General features: G+C 45.2%; 1 protein-coding gene across 4 annotated transcripts in view; it reads left to right on the top strand.

The window, feature by feature from the left end:
* LOC110974775 (uncharacterized) overlaps window positions 1-23,226 on the top strand; it is an 82,219-nt gene that overhangs the window by 14,812 nt on the left and 44,181 nt on the right. For all 4 annotated transcript variants that reach the window (XM_022226677.2, XM_087147954.1, XM_087147953.1 and 1 more), the window contains exons 3-7: window positions 1,523-1,561; window positions 8,341-8,553; window positions 13,025-13,087; window positions 17,490-17,657; window positions 18,680-22,762. In XM_022226677.2, the coding sequence (XP_022082369.2) occupies window positions 1,523-1,561; window positions 8,341-8,553; window positions 13,025-13,087; window positions 17,490-17,657; window positions 18,680-22,762 (4,566 nt within the window). The remainder of the gene's footprint in view (window positions 1-1,522; window positions 1,562-8,340; window positions 8,554-13,024; window positions 13,088-17,489; window positions 17,658-18,679; window positions 22,763-23,226) is intronic.

The following is a 23,226-nucleotide window of genomic DNA, read 5'->3' as shown; positions in this document are numbered from 1 at the left end:
CTTTGGAACATCCTGACCCGCGTACATGTAACATCTACTTTCTCTCATCAGCCCCAGAAGGGTCCTGTCATCCCCAGTGGGCGTTTAGAAGACACTGCAAAGCCGATAAAGTTCCCCCCAGTTCCACTGGTGGTCCAGTAAATGTATAACATGCAGACATCAGTATTAGGAATCTGCGCCGAAAATGTGCAGGGAAAATCAACGCTCTAGCTGATGGTGCATTTAATTGAAATAACCTTCAGAAATCATCGTCGCTTTGGAGATAGGGGATGCTGAATTTGGCCCGAGAACGTTCCTTGGAAGCTTCTGCTAGTAATATGGGTCGTCTCATTTTGTACGGTAAAGTTAGAGCCTGATAAGTAGTCCTCTTCTAAGTTTATGTACATGTACTGTATGAGGGTACATGAGTGAACTCCAGTCGAATCCGAGAGACTTTGTTGTTGAGCTGGGCCTTGCATGGCTTGGTTGGATACTTGGACATTTTTTGGGAGGTACATGTACAGGTGTAAATGGTACAGTGCGCTTCTCTAATCAATCTTGACAACTTCCAGAAATGTCCTAGGAAATTACGGAAGAGACATGTTTAAATCAAAGTTGCCACTCCCTGTTTGTCCTCATACTAAGAAAATTGAAAGTCATTGCTAGATGCTGGGAGTCCCCGTTAATCTCTGAGGCAAAGCAGTCAGAATTCTAATACTTTCATGTTTGTGTTGAAAGTAAAGTTGCAGTTAGCACCTTAGGTATTCTGTATAATCTACTACTTGTCAAGGGGCGGAAAAATCCACTATCTGCGACACTGTACTTACAATGATCAGCTTGTTTTTTGAGGAAAAGATAATCATTGACATGACAAGCCATGCTCCATCAATTAATGTATGCTGTCTTGGGACTTGCCATAATTGATAAATGTAGCAACAAGGGTCTGTACTCATTAACGTCTGATCCCAAGAACACGTGCTATTCATTAGGGTGATATGGGAGGCAAGATGCTACCAGGAAGCTGGGGGTGAATCTTGAATTATGGAGAAAGAGAGGGAGGGAGGTGTGGACCAGTAAAGGTCACGTCAGTTTGAAGGGGGTTGTACACGTGTGATTGATATTGATGGCAGCCGGAAAGGAATCTACCGTTCTTCCATGAACCTGGCCGACCTCGGTTCATCTTTGAGAATAAACATTTACAACCCGTATTTATTGGAAAAATGGTCTTCTCATGCTAATGCACTGGTACTTTGACCATTTGTGAGTGGATGTGTTGTAGATAGATGTAGGTCATGCATTTTAATTGACATGTTCAGTCTCATTGTCGGTTTGGATGCAATTCACTTTTGGAGTATCTTCTGTCAGGCATAAAAAGCACTGAAACATGGTGTCAGATGTGCGCCCATTTTTGCATATTTTTGAAGTACAGGTATGGTGTTCGATTGGACTCGCACTGTGCGATCCTCGCAGGAAATAGCCCAAGACTACATGCACCTGTGGTTTGATATCATTGATTAGAGCTTTCTTCTCTTTCTCTTTTCAGAGTGATCAGAGATCCGTGGGCACAGATGATCTTTGTGAGGTAAGTGGCAATGACAGTGTCAGAACGGAGACCAGTAATGTGAACTTCATCCCTAAAATCTTTTACTTTTTGCTTAAAATTGAGTTTACACTGGGCCTGGTGTCTTTCGACAAGTTACAAAGAATGGAGCTAACAAAGAGGTAACCAGTGTTTGGTGGATTTGGGAAGATTTCTCCTTAAAAATCCAGACTCCAACAAAGTGACAATTACAGTCTGGAAAGAAGACTGACGGTTCATTAATCGTAGTCTTCATTGTAATGCTCATAGTGGTACTACAGACTCTGTGACTTGCTGACTCCAACAAATTGACAATTACAGTCTGGAAAGAAGACTACCGGTAGATTTATCATAGTCTTTATTGTAATGCTCATAGTGGTGCTACAGACTCTGTGACATGTTGGCACTTCGCCCTCCAAACCTTCAAGTATTATACTACTCATTATTGGATAGGCTGCTGATGTGATAAACTGGGTAATTAAATGATTGAGTGTTATTGTCGTAATAGTACACTGTAATTACCTACAGACGAGTTCGGGAATTTTGTACTCAAACATGTCCTCCTTCCTGCAATCATATCCAAGGATGACGCAGATCTGAAGTGATAATTGTGACCATTTCCTGTGAAACTGACACAGTCAGTGCCCAAATGATCTGAACTGTCAACAACATTATATTTGCTCTGGGGGAAAAAACACCCAAAAAGGAAACTCGTGTGGAGTTTGAGTGATTAAGCTTGCACGAAATATTGTGTTAGCAGATTATCTGGACTGCAGAAGGTTGTCTGATGTTGCACGCTCAGATTGAGAAGATTAATTACCCTGGTGCAAAAATAAATGATGGTGCCAGTATATAATTGGAGAATGAAAGCCGTACCCCCTCGTGGGTATGCATCAGGCCCAGAAATTTGCCATTTGGGGGCAGGGTTATTTTGGCTGTTGATTTATTTGACAGAGGCATCACTGTTAATTTTCCTTTGGCAAATGATTTCACTGAGCTTTTCTTAGATATTAACCCTAACGATGTCTAACCAGTTGAACTTCAACACCAGTATTAAAAAGGTATTTGAATTTGTGGAATTAGGTACTGGGAACTTGCTGTATGGTCTCAGATTTTGAGTAAATAGATACTGTAGGCGTGCACTTAACCTGTTGAATTTTGACTGAATGGGTACTCTCACTTTTTTCCATCAGGAATTTTAAATGAGGGGCGATTATCTGCAATTACCCAAGTACATGTAGTGTATTTTTGAAGATAACGTACCATAATGATAGATAGCTTCCCATTGAAATTATATGTAATATGTAATAATTACCTTAACAAGGACAAAGGCCATTAGCTCACCACAGTGATCCTGGCAGTTGGGGATGGATTATGCTGCGTGATGGTGTATGAGTTTGAATAGGTGCTGCTCTTTGTACTGTGCAGTGGGCCTGCCGTACCCTATCAAACAAAACCACACAGGTAAAGACCTGTTGGAGTTTGTGTGATTGGGTACTGTTGCAGCAAGAGTACTGTTGGAGTCTGTGTGATTGGGTACTGTAAGGTTGGAGTTTGATTTCAAGGTGTTGGAGGTTGTGTGATTAGGGAGGGATACCACTAACAGTGCTAGGGCAGTTAGGGTTAAGTGTAACCTTGGGGGAAAATGTATATCCCATCACAGTTCAATGAATTTTCAAAAATCTGCTTCTCAAAAATGGAGTTCTACTCCCTTCCCAAAGTTTGACTTGTCCCAATTTTCAGACTACTCCTAGGAGTCGGAACAAGCCTTAAATGTGTTCCAGCTTTTGGGAAGTTTTCTACTTGGGTTTTCTTGGTTGGACATGTTCATGTATTACCTACAGCGCCTACCTGTTTCTGACAAAGGAGGAAAAAGATCTGTTTGAAATACCTATTGATCCTATTGGAGTCAGTAGGCTTTGCACTTCGGTAGACAGATTTGAGTGCAGACCACTGCACAGTAAGAAAAATTTATAAATGCCTTTGAGGTTGAAGTCTGTCCTGAGGTCTCAATCTTACTCCTGTTTCATTAACCCTAAGAGTCCTCAGTCCTCCAACAGGTGAAGGATTGAGGACTGTTAGGGTTGATATTCCTGATACATGTTTGAGTGTGCCATGATGTACAGGTAGGCATAGTGTCATTAAACAGACATTCCATTTAAATAGTGTCTTGGTGGATGTGAAGCTACTGGTACCTAGGGTTGTTACGTCCCTGAATGACAGATAGAATACACCATTTTATCAAGGATGTGTCAGTTGGTTGACTGGACATGCAACCAGGTCGATGCTCAAAGTCCAGTTAATGATCGGGGCCAGCAGTCATCAGCGCAATCCTAATTATTGCTCTCTGACAGGGATAATCTTGGTGGAACCGGACACCCCAAAACCCGAACCACTTGATGCTATTCCCAAAACCCACACCACTTTCTCTATCCTCTCTGGCATCGACTGTCCCTTCCCCCGCCCTCCCGAGTGCAAATTGGCCCTTCCTCTACACCCCCAAAGGACCACCGTGCCCCTTCTCCTCGGTCTCCGCTCTTTAATTGCCACTGATAGCCATCGCAGAGAAATGAAAGGGCCAGTCAGATGGACTCTGAATTGATGAATTGCTTTGAACTTTTTCAGTAACTAATTTTCCACCTGTGTATGTTTGGTGCCTTAACATTTATAAATCCCACTTAACTTTTTTGGACAGCTCTGACAAAATAAAATGCAGGAAATTTTCTAATGAATAAACAGATCTTAATAAGAATTTGGAGAAGGAATGAAACTTGGAAAGTTTTATAAACGTCTACGTGCAAACTGCAGAGTGGATTTATATGAACGGAATCGTTGGAACAGTAGACCTGGTTTGACCTGTGACACGTTGGCTCATGATTTCAAATAAGCAAAACATCCCAAGCATCTTTTTGCACGTTTTCTCTACTATCCACAAGTGTTCCCTGACTTTTGTTGATAACTATCACCATGGTGACCATGAGCAATGCTTTGGGTCACATGCTAATCAAATGAACCAGGCGCCCGGTACCTGGTTGCATAACAAGTCTGCAGGTGGAAAAAATACATCCACCTTGATGTCAGTTCAACAGTCATTAACCTACATGTTAAGTACAAGAACCAGACAAACCAATCTAGCTTGTATGTGTCACTAGGCTTAAAGCTTATCTGTTACAAGCAAGCAGTGACTGTGGTTGTTAAAAAGCCACAAGTGTGCTTCAATTTTTTTTTCCAATCCCCTGTGACTGGAATTACTGTTGACAGTCAAGTGGACCAGAGACTGATGCTGTTGGTCAAACCCTCACAAGCCACGATCTTCAACATGCAAAGTTTGTATATGTCTTCGTTAACCACATCCTACCACAAAGGGGGAGGGGAAGGGAGAAGAGGGGGGTGATGGCCCATTTTGGAGGGAATGTATCACTTGCGTCCTGGGCAGAATTCTCATGAGCATTATCACTGAGGATGAAGTACATGTACATGTCCATGTACCTGTTTCCACTTGCTACATCAAAACAAATTAAATTTGCTCTCTGGTGCCAGTAAGAATAATTAGATCACCATTAGAATGCACCATCCAGGCATTCTCTTCACGGAGAGAAACTCTCCCGCCATCTGTTCTGAATCTTCAATGGTTATAGCACGTGTAGAATATCTCTGTCCGCTCCGAGCAGGAACGAAAGAGGGCATGTTTTAACACATTTCCCAAGCGTTGTGTGTATGCGCCCTCGTTTAACACGTACTATACCTTTCACATGTCTGTTTGATGATGCCAGTGTATTCAAATTACATTACAGTAGCCTTTCATTTCCTATGAGTAGACTTGTAGCGACATAATCCAGTACACCTGTTACTACCAGTGGACTCATAGTCGGCAGTTGATGTGTTCAAATGACAATGACAGTCCTTTGGTAGGAATGTGGAGGCGTGTAAGTTAATGGGCATTTGGAGCAGGGCACTCTTGAGAACGTGCAACGAATTTACGCTTGAATGTGTGGTCTTCGCACGCACACCGAATGCGCGCAAGAACCCGGTTGGAAAACGTCTCACCAGCCTGTCTTTGATTTACCGCCGAGGGTGCACTTCAGCTCGGGGTGGATGGGCATGCATAATACAAGTAATGACACAAGTCATGTAGAGCCCTGATTTTCTGCCTCCTTTTGTGGAGTCCAGTTCAGTTAGGTGCAGCTATGACCGTGCTACAGCCCGTACTTGGGAACATTTAGTGGGACATCCACAGATATGGCGTGAGCACAGAAAACAATCTGTGGCACAAGGACACTGTAGGTCTACGAGTGCAAGAGCCCTTAGTTCATAGTCGAGAACATTTGGATGAATGTGTGCACTGAACAGTGTGAGTACAAGCTGTGTTTGAGCTTTATAGATCTATGAATGATAGATCCAGAGATGTGTGGAACCATACATGTAAATGAGCTTGAATACCACGGCCCTCTGCCTTGTTCCTTTGCCTGTGTGTCCAAACAGGCAAGATGCTTCACTTTCTCCATCTTGAGACCGGTTTACACATGTCCGTGTACATGTGCTTCTTTACATGAATGCCTAGGCTGTACATGTGTATGTGATTCTGCCTCATGCCCTACACTCGTCCACTGAGCTAGCACACAGGAATGGGACATGCTTTGGGTATGCACATTTACACGTTGTACTCCTGAATTCTTGGATGGGAGTGATAGAATGTATTGGCAAAGCACCTCTCATTTTTTTAGTACACTGTAGATGCAAGAGCACATCCTGTGATCCCGCACCCTTGGGAAAAAATGAGGTCCAGCAGGTTTACTGTACGTTGTTCACAGCAAGACAAACAGCCGGTGCTTTTTTGTGTGGATGTGGATTAAACGAAGACCCCCCCCATTGCCGGAGCATTGCTGGAGCTCTTGTGCATATATGCTAGCGTTGCTGGTCGTAGACGAGAGTGCATGCTGCTATTTTGGTGGAGCTGTCAGCATATATCGGCAGCATGACTTGGTAAAAAAACATCACGGAGGGGTCCCCCAACGGGCCATGTTAGCCCCACCAAAAATAAATCGCAGCATGTACCCGGGGAATGAAAAGCACCTGGTCAGGTGATGGCTGTCTGGAATTGAGGGGGAACATGTGCCCCAGCTGTCAGACCCAGTTTTGAATTCCTGTCTCTTTGAGAAAGAAAAAGAAAAAAAAAGTTGAGATCACTGCTGAATTGTTGGTCGGTCCAGCAGGACGAATGATGGTTTGGCAGTCACGTATTGTATGGGGTCCGTCGAGATGTGTTACCATGCCAGGGGCATGCAGTATGGATTAACCAATTACGACAGGTTCATGTATGGTGCTTGTAGAACTCAGCCTTGAAAATTCATTGCCAGCAAAGCAGCTGCTTCAGATTTCAAAGATGTTCTCATGTGTGGTCAGTACACTTTGAGATCATCATGTCAAACTTTAACACAGAATGAGTAGTAGCCTTGAATGGTTCACTTCATTACCTCAGGTAAGTTTGATTTTAGGTTGGAAATAGAAAAATGTAAAGGAAACCAAGCGATCGATTGATCGATTGATTGCAGCCAAAGACTGACTAAAAGCAGTGCAACGTTCCACCTCAGAAATCCACAAGGGGAGAAATTCAAGTTGTAGATTTAAAGAGGAGGTTTAGATTAGGACTGTACTTGGTTTACACTTCCTGCGTGGAGGGACCCGGATATGTCATTGAATTAGAGCCGATTTCTGCTGTCCGCCTATAAAATGTGAGCAAGACACACTGATCGGCAAGTTCCAAATTATCCGTTTGCCAGCCAGAAATGCCACATGAGATGAAAAAAGGTCTGTGGGAAATAGTTTAGAATTGAAGTTGTTTTTCTAAAAGGACTATTGTCTGCACAGAATCTGCTCAAAGTTTGTGTATGGAATTGAAATGCACAAGTTAAATATGATTCTTTTGGAACTGGCTATGTGGAAAGTAGGAAAAAAGAAAGAAAAGAAAATTCAACAGATATGGCAATGTCTCTTGTTCCCTGTTCAGATTTCCAAGTCACATTGCAGACTTTCCTATCTGCCCCGAGTTGAAGTGCACCCCCATGTGGGTGGGGAAGCGAGTGGGTTTGATTTGGTTCAACCTGCCCCTGGAGGAGTCCCCTTTAAAATCTCTTTTGTAATGAGTGAGACAATGCCGTGCATCATTCACTGGTTCCCTGCCTCACTTGATGCCTCCAACAGCTGCATTGCGGTCAAAGTGAGCTCACTTTGTAGGACTGTCCCGTGAAAAGTTCCGGAGGTGTTATGTTGGAGACCCTCAGCTAATAACAGAGGATGAGTCAGAGGTTTCATGCCTCGCCATCCAGAAAATGCACAGTACCGCAGCAACTCCGTAATTGGAACAAACAGGTCAATGAGAACTCGGAGGAAGGGAAGGTGTTATCTCCCCTCCCTCCGATTGATAGCAGCTTTAGACCTGAGGACTTATTTTTCTCCTCTAAGCTTATTTTACTTAGCACATCCATGAGTCCTCGAAGAAAGCACCACTTTGCAAGAGCCCAGTGACTCAGTCTTTGTACGAGAACTTTAAGAGTAGTCAAGTCCCATGCCTGTAAATGAATTATTTGTTTATCTTCCGCAATCATTCCAAGTCCCCTTGATTGATTTTTGAAGGATCAGTGGTCGATACTGTAAGGCTGATTCAGCATTCCTCAAAACCTGTCTGCTTTTTGTGAAGTTTGGAAAGTTCCCCTCCTTGCGAAAATCTGTGGATTCTAACCATCCATTGTTCTCTGTATTTTGTCCCTCTTGCATCTGTTCAGGATTCAGACGGTGGTCAGCTAGATGCTGAGGTGGCCCGCATCGAGCTACGAGAGGCCCGTTCCCGTATCCACCAGCTGGAGGAGAACCTGTACGGCAAGCAGGCCGCCCTGGAGCAGGTGCAGCGGGAGATGGAGGAGCTGCGAGCTGGTGCTGCAGCTGCTGCGCTGACCAGCAGTAATGGTCCCAGCAGCAACGGCAGTGGCAAAGCTGAGGTGGGTAGGATGGCGTCGTTGGCCGTGTCCTAAAGTTATGTCTGCGGCTCAAGATAACATGTTCACCTATGTAGGTCAGTGACTAGCAGCTTTTGCCATAGCCTATAGACCTGTGTGTTAGAGCCACAGCCAGTTGCTCTGTGCAAAGCTTTTTCAGTCAGATACGGAACCACAGGTCACATCCAAAACTCATCTCACAACGACACTTTACAGTCGGCTTGCACTGGTGCCCTAGATCCCCGAGTTTATGATGAGATCACTTAGTAAGTCGGCTAGCCGGTCCGAGCAAGCTGAAGAGTTGACTTGCTAAAGCATCCGCATTAGCGGGCATAAGGTTGCAGGTTCCACCCCGGGTTCCACCCAAGTCCCACCCACGTAAACCTTTCCCATGGTCTTTTGGAAAGCACTGAGTGCTGAATGCAGATTTGGGAACCAGCTGCTGTGTTGGTACCAGGCTTTTGGCATGCCTAGGTACATTTATGATGAACTCTATGTTGACACCAGCCTTGGTTTAGCACCCTGCTCACTGAGGTGGGCACCATTTGCTCATTGGTCAGCAATAATAAAATCTGCACTTTTTTGTGACGTGCTCAGCCTGTAAAGTGTAGAATCTACTTCATAGATACAGAGCAGAAATATCCAAGTCATTCATATACTTGGACTTAGCCTTGTTTTCCCCTCCCCTTCCCAGAATGTCTTGCTGCAATATTCCGATTTCCTCTCCCAGTGGAAGAGTCCAAGGACAAGTCGAAGTTGCCGCATAAAGCCCTAATCTTTTAACAATAGTTACCACATTAGCCAATTTCCTGCGTGACCAAGCATTCCTGTGCTAAAGTTACCCCTCCGTCTCACCCCTCTCTCCTCAAGGGCAGATTGCCCTGCTGGTCTATCGGCCCTTTTCATGTCCCCTTGGACACGATGCTTACAAGTGTTCAAATCTAATTAAGAGATTGCTCCACACATGCTTGATATAATTTTCTATTTTGCACCTCCCCTTTGGGGCGGAAGCCAGCTTTGATTTGGTCAATTTCCTGGGAAACAGCAGTGCACCCCTTGGTGTGCCCCTGTAGGACTTCTCCACACTTATTCCCTGAGACGGTGGCACGCATCACCCGTAGATGAGGCCGATTAACATTGACCTTGATGCAAATTCGCTGCACCTTTTTAAACTCAATTAACACCTCCCCGTATACCGAGGTGCGATCTCCCCTTGCATGTCGTAAATTGCGACAGACTGTCTGGAACAACGAGGGTAAAGTCAAAACTGTTGTCTTTCACGAGATTATTCACAGTCCCGTTGGGAGATATCTAAGATGCTGGGGGGGAGGTGGTCCCGGCAGCCTAAGCTGTCGGAGCAAATTGGCCCTAATTGATTTGACATGACACCTGAAGTGTCTGTAATGTGATACACATGATTAGATCATCTTTGGGGATGTGTCAGTGATATCTTAATTCACACTGCCTCTGCAAGGCTCGTGAAATATCCCTTTCAAGTGTCTCTGAAATGACTAGAGTGTTTGTTTCAACCACATCTTTGTCCCGCCTTCAAATCTGTTTTGAGCCCAAATATCATGATGTGAAGTGCCTGTACATCTCTAGCCACTTCTGCCCCTTCAAATAACCCCTTAATCTTGACCTCCCCCATCCCATACTCTGACCTTTCACCACCCACCGTCTGTGCACAGTTAAGACTGGCTTTTCTGTGGGTAGTGACTGTGACTCAACCGGTCACAGCTGTCATACCGGTGGCTGCGTGCTGTGGATGCAGGTTGTTCTACGTGTACTTTAAATAATCAGGTGGCACCGTGCCACTGCGAACAGTACAGATTTGGCCTTAGCATTTTAACAACGTTCATGTGTGTCCCCAGGTGTCGACAGCAATGCAGCTGTAAAAAGCAGCACACGTATAGCTTACTAATATTCTCCTCATGAAACTAATAACATGGCATTAATTTGTACTTGGGTATCAAAAGAGTTCATTCCCTATTGTTACCCTGATAATATGCCAATTAATTAACACTGATCCGTTACAGGTTTGTTGGTCTGTGCAACAATTTTAAGTACTGTGCCTTGTTGAGACAGTTTAAATTTGAATCAAGTCTACCTAGGCTCACATCGTGCACCGTTTGTTAACGAAATATAGTTGTAAAGTACCGTGCTCAGGAACATACGCACTCCCCGATTGTCAAATGTGAAACGCTGCTGGTATCATAACCTTCCTGGTGGCTGGACTGGTTATTTCCAACGTCTCACCTGTCTGGCAGAATTTTTACCCCCTTCCGTAATTGCTTTGGATCGGTCTCTGTTCTTACTGTATTCATGATGCGTGAGAGTGTTATCTCACAAAAGCATCCATTTTGCTAACTCTCGCTGGATTGGGAGTAACCGCTCTTTCACGAAGGCTTGCCACTCCAATTTATGGCACGAACCTCGACAGCGAGACTGCCAATTTGCGGGGTCACGACCGCACGCACCACATAACTTACGAAGCCTGCCGCTATCTACATGTAGCTCCCAGTAATCCATTTGAAGCAAGATATGGGACGAAGAGAACCTCCCCCCTTTGTGTTGGTCATCGTTTGATCGGAATCTCAGGAATTCTTTACAGACTTCTAGGGGGGATGTGTTAGGTAACAATAGTCTAGAGTGTGTATAGGGATTGGACATGTAAGGGGGGGTACCCCTCTGTCCCATATCTTGCCTGGTATACAGTAATCTGTCAGTGAACTGGTATCACCCACCTAGGTTGTAGTGGCCATAGAAAGCCTATTAGCCGTAACCCACTGCAGTACCTGTGTGGACTGGCACACCCAGCTTGCCCTGTACGTGTAGGTGACTCAACGAGCGGTTGTTGAATTGACCAGTGGGACAGATACGCTAGGGGGTTGGTCTGCTAACCGGTGCTTACCGGAGGTCTGTCCACTTGCCCAGGGTGTCTCCTGATGTCACTTGGAGCAGAAATCATGTGATTGGATTGTGTTTGTGTGCATCGGGAAGGCCTGTGATTAGAAGCTGTCTGAGACTGGTTTGCGGTCAGATGCCACATAGGTGCCATTTTGAGTTGGCCCACCGTGACAAATCTGACGAGAAAATTTATCCGAATTGGTGGCTTTTATTCATTGAATTAATCCTGTAAAACTGTTAAAAGGCACCACACGGACCAAAAGCTGAAAGCGGGCAAAGCTCAAAGGGAGGGAGAGGGGGGCAGTTTAGCCGACAGCGTTGCTCTGCTCCGATCAGGAAAACCAGACAAGCGTCTGGTTCACCTACAAGTCAAACTCGGTTTGTTTGAGGTTAGCACCTTGACGTTTTTTGCCCTTTCTCCCCCCCCCGTCTTAATGTGGCGTGCAAAAAGGAAAGAGGAGGGGGGGAAACAGGGGCTAGATTGATTGCACCCTAGGTGTGCTTGACGAGTGATAGCTGGCACATAGCCACCCACCGTCACAGTTCATTGGAAGCAGTTCTCCCACCCACCCCCCTTCTTTAACGAGATTGTCATCTCGGCAGGTTCCGGGAGGTGCAGTGCCAGCCTCCCCACTCAATCTCTCTCGGGTCTGTCTGTTGTTGCTGCCTCTTTTTTTTTTTCTTGTTGGGGAATATTGATAGATTGAGTTTGATGGTGGAAGTTACTGGCTGACCTGGGTAATGTGTTCCCATGTTGCGCAAAGCGTCTTGCCCTCAGACGTACCGAATGCAGCACCGAAGTTGGTTCCCGGGATTTTCAGTACAAAAACATCTCGGCAACTTACGGTACAAGCCAGCTCAAAGTGGGCAGGGAAGCTAACAAGGATGGAGATTTGATTATCAAAACCATTCACCAAAGAATATAACGGTGTTTAACATTTGCTCGATTGCAGCATGACCGTTTGCTGCAACGTCACAAACTGGTAGTCAGGCTTGCTGTTTGCTGTGGGAATAACCATGTAAACTTGACTCCTGCAGCAAAAATGGTACCCTCGATTACAACTCCCGGAGCATTTCAGGCTGTGGGATATACTTATTTGCCGAACTACACCGTGGGTGGCTGTGTTAGTCTAAAACAACACGTAATGGAAATAAAGGTAGCACTTCAAAGACTAACTGAAACAACAGCTGCGTAAGCTTTGCTGAATTAAGTATCAAAGCTTTGTTGGGCAGTACCAGTCCAAAGTGCTTTGCAAGTAGGTTCACTGTAGAAATTTGCTTTGCAATGCTCTTGGGCAGATCCATGATATATGACCCTGGTGCTGCTGGTTTGGACTTGGTGCTACTCCAAAGTGCAAAGGAATCCACAGGGTATAGCATTTAGGATTCCTCAGGGCAGTTCTGAAGCGTACACCAAACCTGTTTGGGAACACCGACTAATCTTGGAAAGTCAGCGGTGGGTTAGTGATTTGTTTTCCTTCAGCTCTCCAGGTTAAGGGTACCCAAAGGGGTAGTTAAAGATTGGATTCTAACTTAATCCAGAACTATTTGTTGTTGTTCTTTGCAGAGCTTAGAGTCTGCCGCTAAGGAGGCTGAATACAGAGCAGCGTTTGAGCAGTACAATCTTAAGGTAAATGTGGCCACCTGCCGTTCAATAGGAACACCACCCTGTCATCTGAATCAATGGGCAGTTTAGATCAAGGACCATAGTTAACCATAGTTAGACTAACTTTGATGGAACGCACACTTAGTCGACGATGGTTAGACTAGTCTAGTCAATTATTTGTGCCAGGCTATCCAGGTTGGTCGCATCGTTGGTTGCCATAGACCAATTTGAAAAGCACAGTGCCGAAATGACCAGTTACAAGAAAAATGCCAGGAAAACAGTATGTCACTAATAAACTACCATTTTTACCTCTATTTTTGTTATTTTGCCCTTCCTGCGGTCACTTTTCCTCCCAGCAAGCTGACAACGGTTGACTAGGGTCGTTTGCACTTCAACTTCACTGCACATGTGTTAAGTACGTCACGAATCAACCACTAGTTAACTCGTGGTCCTTGATCGAACTTGTCCAATAATGCACGTGTCAAATCCTAGTGGCCTTTAGTTTTGCCTTACTTTTGCAAGTTTTTTAATTTTGCAAGTACAGTGTGCACCGTTGCCAAAGAGCTTGTGTTTGGAAAATTGAAGGCTGGCTTGGTCAAGGACTTCATCCACCTACCTCCTGCGGGGACGTCCTTGCCCTTTGACCTGTATAAATGCCCCGATAGCAGGCTGGATTGAATCATGCTCAGCTGTGGGTCCGGTAATAGAAAAAAATTCTGTCAGCACCCGTCAATTTTTTTTTTATCAATCCAACGCTGTTATCACCACGGCATTGAAAATCCTTTTTTTTTTAGTAAATAATGAATTTATTGAGATAACGTGTAATTGAATTCAAATACATGTAATTGTACGCTTCCTCTTTTCCTCCTCTTATACTCTTCTCTCCCCCTTCCCCCTCCCCCCCCGACAAAAACCATTCATCCTGGATGCCGCAAATAGCTGAACTCATTTTTTTTTTGAAGAGTTGGGAAAAATCAGTATGACAGGCTGACGACAGAAGATTTGATTGCCTTCCCGTCAAAACACAGTGATAAAGGCAAGGTCCCCCCAACATACAAACACGGACAGTTTAGCTTGGCTCTGTAACTTGTATTTTGCCAGATCAGCATATTTGCAGTTTCCCGTCTGACCTAGTTTTCCTCGACTCACCTGAACGTTGTCATCTCCCAACCCCCTGAAAAGGAGAAATCTGAACAGTTGCTAATAAGATAGGATCATGTTTACTGAAAGAGATTTGCAGTTTGCAGCCAAAGAAGTTTTGTGTTTTGTGAAGTGTTCTGTTCATAGTCTCTATGAGCTTTCCTTAAAGCCATCTATGTGCAGACATTATAGGCTATCGGCCTTGAGCAAAAGCGCCCCCTCATCAGTTGAAAAGAGCCATGTTGGTATGGAGGGTTCGTTTTTTTGGTAGCGATGTGACTGTGAGGCATGCTTTTCATAGTCTTTGTGAACTGGCAAAGTACAGTTCCCGCCAAAGGAGCCTCCGTTAACGAAGAAAAAATTGTGCCTCTGTTGGTCTCGCTCGGGCTCCATTATGAACTTTCCTTTCCATTTAGTGATTCCCACGCTCAATGTTACTGTGACTGGATCATTTGGAGTAATTGAGCGCAAAGGGAAGTTGAAGGGAGAGGAGCTGGGTGGACAGGCGCTTGTTCTCTGGGCTGGCATCAGCCAGAGGGGACGGGTTGAAACTTCAGTTCATCAATGTCACTGCAGTTATCAGCACAGTGCAGTGATTGTAAATCAACTGCCGGCTGGGGCTTTGTAGCACTGGCCTAGGTCAGGATGACCCTTCGTCTCTGGCCAAGCTTCGACAGTATTTGTTGTGACTCAGCACTGAGGAAAAAGATAAGCTCAGATGGACACCTTAATGCAGCACTGGTTTCCAATATTACTAGGCAGAATTCCCCATCTAGTATTTAAAATCTTCAGTATACCTCCTCTCTCCCCAAAGTGTTTGGCTTTATGTATGAAGTTCTTGTAAATATAAAGATTCTGTTTGTCGTTATTGTTTTTTCCACTTGTTCAAACATACGAATCATTGTTTACAAAGCCATATGCAATCAACAGGCACCATTGCTGCTCCTGTGTACTGAAAGTAAGGGCATTGTTGGTGTGAAATAAAGATATATTCACGTCTTGACCTTGAACCTCATTGGCAGAATGCGGTTTTCCTTTGGTTTTAGTGATTGGCATAAGTGGAAGGCTTTAACTACATCCTGCTGGGGATTCTGGATCCAGACACGTATGCTTTATATGCGTGGCCGGGGTCCCCGAACTTGGACAAAGGGAACAGGGCCTTATAACAAAAGACCGTACTTGGAACAAAAGATCAGGCTGCTGGGAATTACCGACATTTTTTCACTCTCAAAAGTGGAGATAATCCAGCCTTGTTTTGAAACAGTATACCACAGTTTGGGGCATTTAGAGCAAGCGGATTACTACCGGCGACAAAAGTGCTCCACCACTGCAGCGATGAGCCACACAGTACCGCTGCATGCTAATCTGGCCCCTATTGAAAAGAGGTCAGCAGTGCACTGAGCCAGGTTCGTGAACAAAAGAAAGTTATATAACACCGCACAATCTGGGCTCTTTTTACAAGGCTGCAGGCCTGGCTGAAATACTCAGGCGTCAGTAGATTTTGTCTGTCAGGGTAGAGTGGACACCAGACAGTCCTTCACATGTTTGTAAGTGTCCAGAAAATGAAGATTTTTTAAAGAAATTTGAAAACAGAAAAAAAATGACAAATATCCCGCCCTAGCATCATCAACAATGATAACTGCCCCGGCAGGAAGTGGTTAAGGGGGTTTAGAGCAAACAAGGTGGAATGAATACCTTGACTGTGAAATGCTAGGCCAGACATGACCTTGACTGTGTCTCCTTACATCTTCTGGCTGCCAGGCAATTTAAAAGACGCCGAGCTTAGTCACCTGGGCCAGTTGCTGGAAAGATAATATATCATGCATCCCAAAATAGCTGTTGTCGCTGCCTGTAGATGTGCGCAAGATGCCTGTTGTTGTCAACAAGCTTACACGTCGTGTGTATTAAGGAACCTAGATCTAGGTCGTGTGGATCGCTGAGGTAGTGGATATCCTAGGGAAGTCCATCAGGTTGCCATGACGATTTTTACATGGTTCAAAGATGTTACAAATTCTCTGTGAAACTGTGCATAGAAAAAGCTGATTCATTCATACGTTTGCTATGTTGTTAATGACAGTTTTTGACAAATAGAGGTTGGGGTTAACATGCATATTTTCCTCACAATTTCACTTCACCATTTATAATAGTTTCCAGTTTATTTTGTCGTCCTAAATGTGCCAGTGCAAACAAGCTTTCTGTGTCCATTTTATCTCAGAAAGGGATTAAAGTTTGGACTCTTAAAAGAAGTGTGTTAATTGATTCCCAAAGGTCAATCCGCCCCGAGCTGAAGTGCACCCCCAATTGGCGAAAGAAAGACATGTGGTTACAAGTGGGTTCTGCATGCATTCTGCGTATACGCAAAGACCATACATGCCACAATAAATTAGTTACGCGTACTCAGCGTGCTTTGTGCCAAATGCGCATAACGCACATATACTTTCGCGCCTCATGGCGCGCCGGTGCGTTGAGTACCAAGAAAAAAACCACGCCCTCTTTTGTTCCGCTCGGAGCGGATAACGTTTGTGTTGTTGATGTACAACTTGGTCACAGAGAAGGTTTTCAGCTCCTCTCAGGAAAGGAAAAGGGGGCAATCATGCAGAAAGTGAAAGTGACAAGATCTAGATATCTGTTTTTTAAAAAAGCCCCGCATCGCAAAAACAAGTGAGAAATTTTTTAACTGCAAGGTGTCAGGCCCCGATGTCAGATTAAGCCTCCAGGAAAAGAAAATCTGTGTCTCGGACATCGCTAAGCTTTAACTTTCGGAAAAACATATTGATGCCCTCGTTCTTGGGAGTTTAGGTAGAAGTATCATTGTATCAGTCATGAATTCCAAGCAACAAGGTCAGACATTCTGTGACTTTATCGGCCGCGCACCAGCTGCTTCCACAGCGGGACTTGCATCTGTCCCCTGGGTATGGGGGAGGGGGGGTTGATGACTACACTATAAGTCATCCTACTGGATGGCCAATAAAGTCAAGAGCTGTTGGTTGTGCACAGCGCCCTCTGTGGGTCAAACTGTGACAGTGTAATGCACTAGGCAAATACTGTAGTGACCCTGGTGTTTTCTGGGAGCTGCCTGAAGAGATGGGGCTGGTTTCATGCTTTTTGGAAGGGAGGGTGGTGTTTTAGGGGTTAGTAGAAAGTATTACACATGGGCACAGAGATGTATTCATAGCCCAGTAAGAGTAAACAGGGGTGGGTGATAATGTTACACATTCTGGTCTAAAATACTCTTTCAATTTGTGGTAAATATATTTCAGTCTTGTTACTGTCTCTTTTGTCCCAGATCCAGGAATTCCAGCAGGCGCTGCAGCAGCGTGATGATGTGATCCGACACCTGTCCACCAACTTGCAGGGCGCCCTCGCCAGTCGGGATGACATCCAGAGGGAGACGTCTGCGCAGACAGAGGAGCTAGCACGCCAGATACGAACCCTCCAGTCTCAACTTCAGGAGGTAAACTGTGGGATTTTATACTTGGTGCCGAAGTAAGCACAAATATGAATTAAAAAAAATTTGTGCCATGTTTGCTAAAGTTGAATTGCTTTCAGCTTTGGTGAATTGGTAGTGGGCATGCCTGGTGTGGTGTCACAAATTTGTGTTCACTTTTTCTTTTTTGCTGTAAATGATCTCTGGTAAAAATAATGTAAATTACTTGGCAAAGTGATTAAATTTACCTTTTGGGGGACTCTGTTCTTTAGTTAATTATTTTTTTGTGGGGTTTGGAATATTTAAATCTTTAAAACAACTTACACCGGTACACTTGCAATTTTTGCTTATTTTTCATTTGTTTTTTGAAATCTACAGTTTATATCTATCGTTGGGCATTTGGAAATCAAGTGAAAGACACGCTTTCCTTACTCAAACATTTGAACATGAATGGAGAGAATTTTTCAAAATCACAGGTGCAGGTCACAACAACATTCTGAGTAGTCAGTGAGATTAGAAATACCATAAGTGCCTCTACCATTGGCATATGAATTGTCTTGCAATAAATGTTGGTCATTGCGTAGCGTCAGAGTTCTGCACCCAAGCACTTCCTGCAGTAGTGCTCGTACAGAAATATGTACTCGTGTTTGAGAGCAAATTAAACAACCCTGAGGTTGGAGTTGAGTATTCGTGGATTAGTTTTGGTTTCACAGACGTACATCAGCACAGATATTTCAGATGAGGAGCCTCTTAAAGACTTAAGTGCCTCTTTGTAGTGGGGCTCTAAAATATTTGCCAGAATCGATACTGGTATATGTGTAGAGAATGTTTCTTGGTGATTTTTGTCAGCTTTTTAAGTTGTAGTTCTTTGGTCAGTGATGCATTTGATGTTCGTCACGTTGAAACATTGGATCAAAAATTCTTACATGTGTTTTTTTTTTTTTTTAAACTGTATCTGGCGCAAATGATGGAAGGGGTAAAATATATAATTTAGTATAGTTAAATGTATTGATGTTACGTGTAATTACTCCCTTTTTTAATCCATTCAGGCTGGGGATTCACTGAAGGAGCAAAACGGTGGCCACGGCAGTCTAGCTGAGGAGCTAATCCATACCCAGGAGCAGGTGACGGCCCTGAAGCAGACAGTGAGTGACAAGGAAGCTGCCATGCAGACCCTTGCCCAGCGCTATGCCCAGAAGTCCAAGGAGCTGGTGGAGGCCGTTGAGGAGAAGGAAGACCTCCGCAGGCACTCGGCCGAGGAGATCGTCTCCTTGCAGCAGCAGCTGAAGGAGCAAGGTGGAAACCTGAGCCCCGAGTCCCGGGAGCAGTCCCTGGCCCAGCTTCAGGCCGAGCTGGACGAGAGCTTTGGCAACCAGATTGTCATGATCAAGGAGCAACTGCAGGAACGCCACGAGCAGGAGAAGGACCTCCTGCTGCAGAAGTGCAGCGAGCTGGAGAGGACCCTGGACACCCATGCCAAGAACAACAAGCTTTGTGAGGACCTGGAGCATCAGATCGCTGATCTCAAAGACCAGCTGGGGAAGAAAGACTGTGAGAGTCTCTGTGGACAGGAGGAGATTGCCAACCTGAAACAGGAACTGGCTGAGATGGTCGAGGCTTACAAAAACCAGACCGAGAAACTATACACAACTCAGATGATCCTGGATGAGGAATGCTCTAAGAAGGAAAATTTGAGTGCCCAACTGGACGAATCCAATCAAGATCTCTTGCGCTTCCAGGAATCCCAGAACGATGAATTAAATGACTTAAAGAGATCTCTACAGCAGCATATTGCTGAAGCTGACAGGCTTGCCGCAATCAATATCGACTATGAGGACCAGATTGCTAAGCTAAAGGCAGACCACGAAGAGGTTGTTGCTGAGTTGAACACAAAATTAGAAACAACCCTTGATGAGAACAACTCCCTAAAAGATGATCATATGAAGGAAGTGGAATCCTTGAAGGCTGAGTTAGAGAACTTCCAAGAGAAGAGCGGTGATGCACCTGTCAATCTCGAGGAGCTGAAGAGAACAATCAAAGGAGACCTGAGTTTGGACTATGAGGACAAAATAGAAGACTTGAAATACTCCCATGAGGTTGACCTGAAGAGGCTGCAAAGTGAACTGAGAGTCGAGTATCAGGATGAGCTCAAAGACATCCAGAAGAACTTGGAGGAGCAGTACTTGCAGAAGGTTGAGAGCATCCGATCTGAGAAGGACAGGGAGTTTGTTGCCGAGTTGCAGAAGGCCAGGCAGGAACTCCAGGAGAAGTACGAAGCCGAGCTGGCTGAGAAAGTTGAGGTTGAAAGAAAGAGACTCAAGCAGCTTGAGCTCCACCAGACAAGTCTGGATGACACAGTTGACCAGGCCGAGCTGATCACGAGGCTGCAGAATGAGAACCAGGACCTGTCGGAAGCACGGGATGCTCTCCTACAGCAAATTGACTCTAGCCATCACCAGCAGGAGGAGCTCCAAGAGGAACTCCTTAACGTCATTAATGAGAAGGATAGGCTGAATGAAGAAAACGAGAGACTGTTGCTAGATTTAGAGACCTCTCATATCAGATCCACAGCTGTTCAGGGTTTGGAAACACTCCACGATCGTCTCCAAGAGCTAGAAGCAGATCCTCTGTACCAGTCAGAACATTCTGAGGATGAGAAGTCCCAGCTGGCTGATGAACTGGAAAAGCTGCGAGCCGAACTGGAAACTAGCAAGCAGGATAAGGCTGCCTTCCAGGAACAAATGAACAAACTCAACAAAGAATACCGAGCCAAGGTGGAACAGCTTGGTGAGGAGAAATATAAAATCACAAATATCCTGGAGGCAACGAGAGGTGAATTGGAAAGCCATAAATCAGCTGCCGTACAAGGAGATGATGATTTCTGGTCTACAGAGAGAGCCAGACTGCTACAGGAAAAGGAACAGCTTCAACATTTATTGGAGAAAAATGAGAGAGAGTATGAAGCCAAGATCTGTTTTTTGGAAGACGAGAGGAATAGTCGGGTTGAGAAGGTGGCTTTGTTAGAAGCAGAAAAGGTGGCACTCTTCGATCAAGTCCGTTCACTTGAGAAGAACCAGGATGAGTTAAAGCAAGAACTGGATGAGGCAATGACTCATGTGAGAGATCGACAAAATGTTGTCTCAGAGTTAGAAGAGTTGAAACAATCTGTGGATGAGCTGAAGACGAGGCACTCAGAGGAAATTCTCAGTGTTCAGAAGCAGCACAAGGATGATCTAGAACAAATTCAGGAGTTGAACAAAATTATGAATGAGCTGAAGAATATCAACGCCCAACTGAAAGCAGAGTCCAGCATGTATGAAAATGCCAAGGGGCGAATTGAAAGTCTCACTGATGAACTCTCGGTGCTGAAGTCAGAGAATGAGGAGCTGAGAACGGAGGTTGCATCTCAGATATCCAAGAATGCAGAAATTGGGCATGATCTCGCCGTGATGGGTGGCACCAGAGAAGACCAGGACAGGCTGGAGAAGGATTTGGCTGCTGCTATATCTGACAAAGAAATTTTAAAAAGTGAATTGGAGCAGCAGAGGGAAAATTATGAGCGGCAGGTGGCACTGCTGAAAAACATCCATCATGATGACGGCAACTCAGCCTCAGGCAGCAGTGGCAGGAAATCGCCAGAAATGACAGCTGCCGAGAAACAAAACGCCATTCTGCGGGACTCGCTGGAACAAACGGCCGAGGACCGGGCCAGCGTGGCTTCCGATCTGGTGCAATTAAGGCACGAGTTTGATCTCCTGCGGACGAGCATCGACATGAAAGAGGCGGAGATTACGTCACTTCGGGAACAATTGCAGATAGCCGAGGAAGAGCGTAAGCACGGAGTGGCCGAGTGGCAGGAGGCAGAGCAGGAGTTGGGGGTCATCAAAGCGCAGCTGGAACAGGAGAAGAAACAGCGCTGGCAGGTTGAGGAGAGGCTGCCACAGCTGCAGGCTAGGCTGGAGTCCCTGCAACATCTTGAGACAGAGCTGACTCTGGAAAATGAAGGTCTGAAGGAGGAACTCAGCGGCCTCAAGCGAGAGAGAGATATCGACACAGCCAAACAACACAAGATAGAACAGCTGAAACAAGACTTGAATGAAACTGCTGAGATTTACCAAAAGGAAAATGCCCTGCTGAAGGATGCCTTGCAACAGGAGAAAGACACAGCTGCCACCTTGCTGAGGAAGAAAGAGGAAAATTCTAACAAGAAACTTCTCGCCCTGACAGAAGAGGTAGACGAACTTAAGCAGAAAATTGTACGCAAAGAGCAGACAGAACACGAGATCTTGACAGAGAAAACTCGGCAGATTGGCATCCTCCAGGAGAGCAATGCCAGATTAGAGGCAGAGAAGGAAAACCTCCAAACAAAGCTTGAGGACCTCGAGAAGAAGATCAAGACAAATGAATCAGTCTCGGAAGAGGTCCAGGATATTTTTGGCCAGCAGTTGACGGAACTACAGGCTGAGCAAAAATCACTGCAGGCCGAGCTTGAACAGCAGAGAGAAGAGCGGCTTAACCTGTCGGGCATCCTGAATGATTCCAATTCCCGAGGGGAGAGATTGAGCCAGGAAAAGGAGCTGCTCCTCAAGAAGCTCGCCGAGAAGGAAGAAGTCCAGGAGAAGCTGATGCAGGAAAGGTTGGCCCTGCAGAGGCGAATTGAGGAGCAGCAGAAACTGGAAGCCCTTTTGGAGGAGAAGGACCACTTGGAGCAGGAGCTGTCCCGTCAGAAACGGTCACTAGAGTGCGACCTGCGGGACATCGAGCAGCAGCTGCAGCAGCGGGAGCACCAGCTCTTGAGTGAGAAGGCCAGCCTTGAGGCCGAGCTGCGGCACAAGGACGTGGAGGCCCGGCGCTGGCAGACGGGCTTCCGGGAGCAGCGGCTGGAGTTCCAGCACCGTGAGTCCTTCCTGAAGAGGCGCTACGAGGACGAGATGACCTCCTTCCGGGAGGAGGCAGAGAAGGACAAGCTGGCCCGGCTGCAGCGCATGAGACTGGAGAAGGATCGGCAGCATGCCGACGCCGTGGCCAAATTGAAACGGGAGTTGAGGGCGGAGTTTGATGACCTGTCCATGAGGTCCAAGGAGCAACACCTCCATGAGATTTCCCTCCTCAAGACCAGACACCAGTCTCAGGTGCATTGGTATTCTTATTAACCATTTTCATGCCCGCAAATTTATCCATTTAGTCTAAACTAAAAAAAACTAATTAATGCGCAGTGCTCGCAAAGGTGTGGTTGGTCAGTATTGACATTTGCACATTAACACACCTCAGCAAATATGCACAGAAAGACACAACTGCCCTTTTCTGACATACATAGCACTAATCACAAATGAGAAAATACTCGTAGAATTTATAAGCCTAAATGTAAGTACTTCACCCCATGGATTGAAACTTGTTTTATTCTTGGATGAGATCAATATGAGAGAGAAAGGTATGAGTGCTACCGCTCAAGCCTCACCGTACAGTTGTGTTTTGAATTTCAGGTATTAAAGAGTGGCAATTTCTTAACTGTGCATCTCTCTATGCTGAAGGTCTAATGTATATTTTGGCTATTTTAGCACTTTAGCATATTTTAAAGCCAAACATTTCAAATAAG

The sequence above is a fragment of the Acanthaster planci genome, linkage group LG17 (genome assembly GCF_054643075.1).
Source record: "Acanthaster planci isolate LZ-2023a linkage group LG17, COTS_SCS, whole genome shotgun sequence".
Classification (NCBI taxonomy): domain Eukaryota; kingdom Metazoa; phylum Echinodermata; class Asteroidea; order Valvatida; family Acanthasteridae; genus Acanthaster; species Acanthaster planci.
Note: the sequence above shows the minus strand (reverse complement) of the source record. Positions and strands in the feature narration are given on the sequence as shown.